At 51.9% G+C, this 9591-nt stretch overlaps 1 protein-coding gene across 3 annotated transcripts; it reads left to right on the forward strand.

Annotated features, from left to right (window-relative positions):
* Positions 1-442: 442 nt before the first annotated feature.
* LOC109735153 (protein ENHANCED DISEASE RESISTANCE 2) lies at positions 443-8061 on the forward strand. Of its 3 annotated transcripts, none has more exons than XM_020294355.3 (3): positions 711-1028; positions 6643-7571; positions 7787-8061. In XM_020294355.3, coding segments are annotated over exons 2-3 (930 nt in total). In that variant the 5' UTR covers positions 711-1028; the 3' UTR covers positions 7788-8061. The 3 variants fall into 3 exon arrangements, with proteins under 3 accessions (XP_073359505.1, XP_020149944.1, XP_073359506.1); XM_073503405.1 differs by having other exon boundaries at positions 765-1028; positions 6272-7571; XM_073503404.1 differs by lacking the exons at positions 6643-7571; positions 7787-8061 and adding an exon at positions 1374-6008 and having other exon boundaries at positions 443-1028.
* The last annotated feature ends 1530 nt before the right edge of the window (positions 8062-9591 follow it).

Here is a 9591-nt window from a genome sequence, read left to right on the forward strand (position 1 = left end):
AAAATTATGACTGGTGTGATGATTTGTTTTCGAATGAAGGTGCAATGATTGCTATTAAGGTGTTGTGGAGATGATTAAAATTAATTAGTAAATATGTGAATTTGATGTGATGTAACATTGGACAGTCCGGTCCGTCGATGAATATGTACTAGTTAAGATAGTACAATGTTTTTGTCTGAACTCTTTTATTTAATACTTCCTCCGATGTTTTGGCTCCTAAGTGCATATGCACCCATTGTCTAAATACACATTTTCAAAAGTTGAAAAATTCAGAACAAAAATTTCACGGGTATACCCGGACATTCTATGTGCATGCACAGAGTTTCGGTGAAAAACAACTTTTTTGTGTGACTTGTGTAAAAAAGATAAGAAATGCAAAATAAATAGTTGTAATGAAGCATCAGAAATTGTCTTTTTTACACAAGCCACAAAAACCTTGTTTTTCACCGAAAATTTTGTGCACGCACATAGAATGTCTGGATATACATGTGGGATTTTTGTTCGGAATTTTTTAATTTTTTAAAATGTGTATTTAAACAATGGGTGCATATGCATCTAGAAGCCTTTGCCAATTTCGGTCCGTAAAAAGGGTTCACATCACTGTAGTAATGAATATTGAATCACAATCGCAATCGATAGTAACAGAGTAGTGTTATGCAATTTTTTTAGTCGGCGGCAACTCACGGACATTTAGCTAGTGCTTGTAGAGTGCCGGGGCAGTAATCCACTAACGAATATTCAGTATTTTTAATTTCCAATTATAATCTGAAGCTGAACCATAATGATCAGGTATATTCAGTGGTCACATCATCGGTGCCTTTCCCATCTTTATTTTCCCGGACGACAAGCCAAGCAAGCCCAACAAATTCCAAACCCCCACGCAAGAAATTCCAAATTGCCACACGCGAATCCTCGCTTTCCCTTCCGAGCACGATCCATCCATCCCATCCCAAAGGAACAGGGAGCTGCTGCTGCTGCATCTTCCGTGGTCCCGGTTCTAGGGACTAAGCAAGTACAAGATCCTCTCGGTGAGCTTATTGCCCCTCCGATCCTTTTGCTTTTTCGTTGGCTTTAGCACCCTCATACTAGAAAATCAGAGAAATTTGGTGGGGAGTAGTGATGCGTGTGGATCGGCGGAGATGAATCCGTCGAATCCAGAAAGCTGATTCAGCAGAAGAAGGGCTAACCCCCTCTTGGTCTCAAGTTGACTGTGGAGCGTGAAGTCGTTCTTGCTGATGGAGAAGCTGAGCTGGGCTTGGATTCTTTAGCTGTTTAGCACCGGGAGAGCTTTGTTTGTGTAACTACACGAAGAAAAAGAAGAAGATTCTTTACCTGCTATTTCTAGATGTTGATCTGATTCGATTGCCACACAGGCGATTCTCTTTGCTACACTTGGAGAACCATGGCTCGCAGGGTTTGTACTTTGGTAGATTGCAGCAATGGAAGTGTTAATTGAGAAAGATATAAAATTTTAGCTAGTTAGGGGTGGATATTGATACAACCTGTTGAGTTGTATTTTGTGTTGCATGTATTAGGTGTTGTGGCCCATCTTCTAGTTGTGTATAGTTGAGGTTGAGGCCTACCCTGTACTTATATATACGTGCACCAGCACCCATCAATACAACCATTATTGTATTGGCAAAACATCTCTTTTACATGGTATCTATCGCAAGTCGATCCTAACCCTAACCTAGCCGCCGCCGCCGCCGCGCCTCCATCGCGCCGCCGCCGCCGCCGCTCCCTTCACCCGCCGCCGCCGGTTCTCTCCGGCCGCCGCCGCTTTCCGTTGCCCTCGCCGCCGCCGCCGCAGGTCCTTGCCGCCGCTGCCGCGCCCTATCCTCTGTGCGCCGCCGCCGCCGCCGCGCTCTATCCTTCCGCCGCCGCCGCCGCTGGTCTATGCCACCGCCGCCGCCTCTAGCCGCCGCCGCCGGTTCGTGCCGCTGCCGCCGCTCATCCCCACCGCGCGCCGCCGCTCATCCCTGGCCGCCGCCGTGCCTCCTCCCCCAGCCGCCGCCGCCGTCACTGCGATGTCTCCTGCCGCGTCATCTCTCTTCGGCTACATGTATGCCGACACACCGGCTCCCTTCACCCACATGCAGCCGCCTGCCCCGTCGATGGATTATCCAGCCGCGCCGACCCAGCCGCGTCCTCCCGCACCCGTCGGGTGCTACCCGTTGCCGCCACCCGCGCCTCCCCAGCAGCAGCTGCAAGGAGGAGGGGCCCGACGCAACCGGCGTGGCGGCCGCCGTCGCCGCCTGCAGCAGCAGCCGGCCCAGGGCGAGGGGGGCGCCGAACTACCAGCATGCTCTTCCCCCGGGCCACCAGGGGTTCATCGGCGCGCCTTACCAGTCGACCGGCGCCGTCTATGGCGCCCTCCTTGCGTCGCTGCCCCTCGGTGGTTATGGCCCGCCCGCCCCGGCGCCGCCCTATGGGGCCTTCCGCCGCCGCCGGTACCTGTGCCATGGGATCCTATCCTCCTCGCCGCCCAGCACTCCGCGCCGTCGCCGAGTAGCCCTGTCGGTGGAGGCGACTGGTACATGGACTTAGGTGCTACTGCGCACATGGCAGCTCATCCCGGTAACCTAACCTCCTCCACTCCCGTTCACACACCCACTCGTATCACCGTCGGCAACGACTCCTCCTTACCTATTACTCATATCGGTAGCACTAGTTTTCCCTCCACTTCCACACCCATCACTATGTCTAATGTTCTTGTTTCACCTGAATTAGTCACGAACCTAGTTTCCGTTCGTCGTCTTACTCGTGAGAACCCACTTACTGTTGAATTTGACGGTGTTGGTTTTTCTGTGAAAGACGCCCGTACCCGGATGGTCCTTCATCGATGTGACAGTCCCGATGAGCTCTACCCCGTGCACGCCGGCGCCTCCACCTCCACACCCATCGCCCTTGCCGCCGGCGTTGACCTTTGGCACGCTCGCTTGGGTCACCCCAACCACACCGTTTTACGTCAAATTCTTAGGAGTTTCTCTTTCTCATGTAATAAGCTCGACGAGCACTCTTGTGAGGCTTGTCGCTTAGGCAAGCACGTTCATCTTCCCTTTAGTGCGTCTTCTTCAGTTTCCACCTTTCCGTTTCAATTACTTCATAGTGATGTTTGGACATCTCCCGTTGCGAGTAACACGGGCTATCTATACTACTTGGTGATTTTAGATGATTATTCTCATTATGTGTGGACTTTTCCCCTTCGTCGTAAATCCGATGCTTTAGCCACACTCACCGCCTTTTATTCCTATGTCACCACCCAGTTCGGTCGCCCCATACTCGCACTCCAGACGGATAACGGAAAAGAGTTTGACAACGTCGCTCTCCGCACGCTTCTCGCCTCTCACGGCACCATCTTTCGTCTGACTTGTCCATACACTTCACAGCAGAACGGCCGCGCCGAGCGCATTCTCCGCACTCTTAATGACTGCGTTCGCACGTTACTCTTTCACTCTAACGTGCCCGCTCGGTTTTGGCCCGATGCTCTCGCCACCGCCACTCTCTTAGTCAACATTCGCCTGTGTCGCCCTCGAGGGAACTACGCCCCTCACCATCTTCTCTTCGGCACACCACCGTCCTATGATGGTCTCCGCATCTTCGGGTGTCTCTGTTATCCTAGCACCGCGTCCACCACGCCACACAAGCTCGCACCACGATCCGTCCCATGCGTCTTCCTTGGCTACCCTCCTAACACCAAAGGTTACCGGTGCTATGATCCTGTCACTCACCGTGTGTACACCTCGAGGCACGTGTACTTTGTCGAGACGGTGTTCCCTTTTTTCCAGGTTCCTCCGGCTTCGGCCCCTTCGGCGCCGGCCCCCGCGCCCCCTTCGTGGAGCGATGCGCGGCAGCACACCCCGGCGGACTCCCCGGCCCGACGCCATCTGCCGCCACCACCCGGCTTCGTGACTCCCTCCCCCGAGGTCGAGTCCGTGCGGGCCCTCGGGTCCCCGTCTCCCTCATACGAGGTTGAGCCCGGCACCCCACCCGACACCCCTGCGACGGGCTCGACGTCAACCTCGCCCGTCGCCTCTTCCGCCGCCGGATCGGCCGGCGCTGCTGCCGCCGCGGCCCCCGCCGCCGCGGCCTTCGCCGCCCCCATCGCCGCACCGGGTGCCCCCGCGGCCGCGGCCCCCGTCGCCGCGGCACCCGCCGGCCCTGCTGCCCCGTCACTTGGTGTGACCACCCGTGCCCGCGCAGGAGTGCTTCGGCCCATCACGCGCTACTCCGCCGACGAGTATGTGTGCACCGCCTCGACATCGACGCCATCACCCGTCCCCACCTCCGCTCGCGCTGCCCTTTGGGATCCCCACTGGCTAGCTGCGATGCAGGAGGAGTTCGACGGCCTACAGCGCAACCGCACGTGGCATCTTGTTCCGCGACCCCCTCGTGCCAACATCATCTCTGGCAAGTGGGTGTTTCGCCACAAGACTCGCCCGGACGGTTCTCTCGAGCGCTACAAGGCTCGATGGTGGTACGCGGATTTCGGCAGCGCGCGGGCGTGGACTTCACCGACACCTTCGCCCCGGTTGTTAAACCGGGCACGATCCGCGCCGTGCTCCAGTTGGCGGTCTCGCGCGCCTGGCCTGTGCACCAGTTGGATGTCTCCAACGCCTTCTTGCACGGCCACCTTGCCGAGCAGGTGTACTGTGAGCAGCCCACTGGCTTCGTCGACGCCGAGCACCCAGACTTCGTGTGCTTACTCTCCCGTTCTCTTTACGGGTTGAAGCAGGCGCGTCGGGCTTGGTACCAGCGTATCGCAGCCTTCCTGCAGTCTTTGGGCTTTTGGTCCACTCGCTCCGATGCCTCACTATTCGTGTATCATCAGGGAGCTGACACTGCATATCTGCTGCTCTACGTCGACGACATCATCCTCACGGCGTCCGCGCCCGCTCTCCTTCAGCGGCTGACTGCTCGTCTTCGTGATGAGTTCGCCCTCAAGGACTTGGGGCCCCTGCACTACTTCCTCGGCATCGAGGTGGTCCGCCGGCCTAACGGCTTCTTTCTGCATCAGCAGAAGTACGCCCACGAGCTCCTGGAGCGTGCCGGTATGCTTAACTGCAAGCCGGCGCCCACACCCGTCGACACGAAGGCGAAGGTCTCTGCTCTGGAGGGGTCTCTCGCGTCCGATGGAGCATTTTATCGCTCCATTATTGGTGCTTTACAGTACCTGACGCTGACTCGACCCGACCTGCAGTACGCTGTTCAGCAGGTGTGCCTCCACATGCACGCCCCGCGTGACTCCCACTGGACCTTGGTGAAGCGTATTCTCCGTTATACGCGGCACCATGTCTTTGGGACTCACCCTGACGGCCTCCGCCTCCACCGACCTCGTGGCCTACTCAGATGCCGACTGGGCTGGCTGCCCCGACACTCGACGCTCCACGTCCGGCTACTGCGTCTACCTTGGGCCCTCGTTGATCTCTTGGTCATCGAAGCGGCAGCCCACGGTCTCCCGCTCCAGCGCCGAGGCAGAGTATCGCGCCGTGGCTAATGCCGTGGCTGAGTGCTCTTGGCTCCGTCAGCTGCTCCAGGAGTTGCTTTGTGATGTTCATAAAGCTACTCTTGTCTACTGTGATAACGTCAGCGCGGTCTACCTTTCCGCCAACCCGGTGCACCATCGCCGTACGAAGCATATTGAGCTCGATATTCACTTCGTGCGCGAGCAGGTTGCCCTTGGCCGTGTTCGGGTTCTTCACGTGCCGACGTCGCAACAGTTTGCTGATGTGATGACTAAGGGATTGCCTACTTCCGTCTTCGAGGAGTTTCGGTCCAGTCTCTGTGTCTCTGGCGACGCTTCGACTGCGGGGGGTGTTGAGTTGTATTTTGTGTTGCATGTATTAGATGTTGTGGCCCACCTCCTAGTTGTGTATAGTTGAGGTTGAGGCCTACCCTGTACTTATATATACGTGCACCAGCACCCCATCAATACAACCATTATTGTATTGGCAAAACATCTCTTCTACACAACCTAATTGATGCAATGCAAGTTGTCGATTTGGATATCTCTTATCTGGTTGTATTAATACTTCAGGCTTGGATTGCATAATGGAGCAAAGTACTAGTAGAATGCTACAGGAGTACCAGGGCTGTTGTAGTATATATCGTAATGCAGTTCCTTCTTTACCAGAATGCAACCGTTGTGAGAGCTGCTGCGTCTTCTGCAATTGCTACTGGACACCCTTATTTTTACAGTTTCAAGTTTGAATTGTATATATGTGTAATTTGTTTCTGTGTTGTTGCTAAAATCCACAATCTGTAACTGCAGTGCTGCTCACTTCTTGAAGTGCATCTGGCATCAATGCATGGGTCTCAGATATGTGACTGTTAACCATTTGATCACTTTTCACTCCCTGCTTCATTTGATTCTTATAAAATAGATCACGGCTGCGAAGGATTTGATGACACATAAATAGTGAATGATTATTTGCAAATACTAATGTCATGTTTAGCGATATATGCTTATAACTTTCCGAAAAGTTAAGTCATTTGTTGTTTTCACCTTTTGCAGAGCTACTAAAGTAAACATTAACATTTCTCTGCTTGGTGGTTACATTATATATGAAGGACTCTTTATACCTTTATTTATATTAAAGCCTGTTCTATTCCTCCGCGGACTAAGATTAGCATTCCTTGTAGATGGCTTGTTCTGATGGTGAGGCTGAGCACCAATGGATACAGAATGTCAAGTCAGGAGGAGCAGTTCCTTGTCTACCGCCCGAAAACTGTCCTAATGGTTGGGCTACTCCTCCTGGTGACACTTTTATGGTCAGAGGCCCAGAATATTTTGCAACCAAGGCAAAAATACCTGGTGGGGAGTATCTTCTGAAGCCTCTTGGAGTTGATTGGATCAAAGGCCCAGTAAAAATCTGTGAGGTCCTGAAAAACAGGAACCATCGTGTGAGGAAAGCCATCGATGAGGAGGTTTCTCACGGCAATAAACCTTTTGTCTGGGCCTTCAACTTGCAACTGCCCAGCAAGGAGAACTACAGCGCGATATTTTACTTTGTCTCACTGGAACCTGCACCCGAGGGCTCGCTGATGGATCAATTCCTTAAAGGGGATGATGCTCTCCGTAAATCCAGGCTTAAACTGATAGCAAACATAGTTAAGGGGCCCTGGATTGTCCGAAAAGCTGTGGGTGAACAAGCCATCTGCATACTTGGCAGAGCACTTTCGTGCAAGTATGTCGAGGGATCAAACTTCATCGAAGTTGATGTGGATATTGGGTCTTCCATAGTTGCAAATGCAATTGTTCATCTGGCATTTGGTTACGTGGCGACACTGACTATAGATTTAGCATTTGTTATTGAGAGTCAAGCTGAATCAGAGCTCCCCGAGAGACTTCTTGGAGCTGTAAGGTTCTCTGAGTTGAGTCCGGGATCAGCTGGTGTGTACGAAGTGCCATCTGAAGAGCAGCAGGAAATTGCTCCAATTCTGCCTTCAAGATTATGGCGGAGTTTTTCCCAACTGCTACAGAATCCAGGCAACTCAATGCAGCCGTCGCCTAGCTCAGAAAACACTAACGGAAACTTTCACAAAGAAGATGCTGGTAACAACGATAATTGGTAAGTGCAGCAGACTCGATGTGCTAATTAGCCACTGCTTTTGTTAGAATATTTTTACATTAACAGATAAATAAATAAAATTATAATAGGATCATTCTACTGTAGTCAAATTGCAACCTATGTTACAGTTGTAGGATGTATCTGAAAATGTTTCTGATGTTGAACGAAGCTTTATCACGCGAAAAATACCGACATAATGGTCTTCTCTTTTGCAGATATCCCTGAATCCCATACTAGAGGAGATGTATACACCTCCCATCAAAAGGATGCCTTCATTGGTTGAGGATAATATGCCAGTTCAGGCGATGTGTAAAAGTTGAATTTGTTTTTATGACGATGGACGACGGCCTCAGGCACTTGTGGATTATCATAGTCCCGGGCCCTGCTGTAAAAATGATACATAGTGGTCAAGAGAGAACAACATCTTTCTGTACATATTAACTAAATTTACCTTTTAGCCCGACAAATTGAGATGTTGTATTGCATTCTCTATCTGGCTGTGACGCTGGTAAAAACTTGCTCCAAATGCCTCGTGGACCTGGAGTGCGATGAAAAGCTACATCAGAACTGATTGCAGTATTATTTCAAGGTCATCTAAACATAAGAGAATTCCTTATTTAATATCGTGTTTAAATTTTGTGCCCTATTTGACGTCGACAAATAATTTCTTCCCTATCTAACAACGACTCTAAATTTTATGCCTTTTATCACCCTAAATGACACCTGAAAAGACCCTTTTGCTCCTCATATGGTATTTTGTGCACGCGCATGCGTGCTAATGATGCTGTGTGTGTGTGATGCTGCGTGTCTTGCTGCGTGCGTGTGTGTACTGCCGCTGCGTGTGTGTGCCATTGGCCTGCATTGATTGCCGATGCGTGTGTGTGCTATTGGCCTGCAATGATGTTATGTGTGCTACTCCCTGCACACATATACCATATGAGGGGCGAAAGAGTCTTTTCAGGTGTCATTTAGACACAAAATGGACGAAAATGTCATAAAGGGCATAAAATTTAGACTCCTTGTTAGATACTATAGAAGAAAAGTTTTTCAGTGTCAAATAAGAAAATAAAATTTAAGATAGTGTTAAATAAGGAATTGTTCCTCTAAACATTGTTTGGTCGAAAGTGATGTTCTTATCCCGAGCTCATGTGATGTGAGCTCGGATGAACAGTAAAATCAAAAAGAATGAAAAATAATTTGTCAATGTTTCACAGAAAAAATGTTTTAATAGCTTATATTGACAAATGTTTCACACACAAAAAAGTGTCAATTTTTCAAAAAAAAATTCAACACCAGATGACACTCGTGGAAAATCTGGCAAAAGAAATAGCATCGCGCTCCGACTGCTCAATGGAAAGACGGAGTGCCTTCGCGTTCTTCCGCCGTAGGTGGCGAGCGTCCGTCCCTGCCATCGTCAGCGACCGGCGGTTGACCCAAACAAGAAGCCGCTTGTCTTCGTCGGGCTGCGCCGACAGCCCACGGCAGCGCCGCATGGACTGCTCCATCGCTTCCCTCTATCTGCCTGCAGCCTTTCACAGCGGGCGTCGCGCGCCTCCGATTCCGGAGTGCGCATGTGGGCCGGCGGAGCGGGCACTAGCACCCACCACTACCCATGCGGAGCAGCAGCCGGTCGGGAAGGGGACGACGCGGGGGCGGAGCGGACTGCGTTGCCCTGGCGAAGCTGCGTGGGTAGCTTCGGTGTCCATGCTGCACCGGCGCGGGAGCGGTGACGGTGCAGATCCGGAGCTGCCCCTGGTCTCCACCTTTGACCACTCCAACGCAATGCGGAGGGCTAGCTCCTCGTCAAGATCGGAGCCGGAGCTCGACATGTCACTGGATTGGATTGAAATCGGGGAGGGAAGAGGAGGGTACAGAGCGAGAGAGGACAGGGAGTGAGCTAGTTTCGAAGAGAGGACGGATTAGGGTTTTCTATGGGGTCGCTGTGAGGTCGGTGGTGGCTGGGCTGACATGGTGGACGTGCCCGGGCGTGACCGGGCCGCCTCATATTCACCCTGTATTT

This window comes from Aegilops tauschii, chromosome 7 (assembly GCF_002575655.3).
Source record: "Aegilops tauschii subsp. strangulata cultivar AL8/78 chromosome 7, Aet v6.0, whole genome shotgun sequence".
Classification (NCBI taxonomy): Eukaryota; Viridiplantae; Streptophyta; class Magnoliopsida; order Poales; family Poaceae; genus Aegilops; species Aegilops tauschii.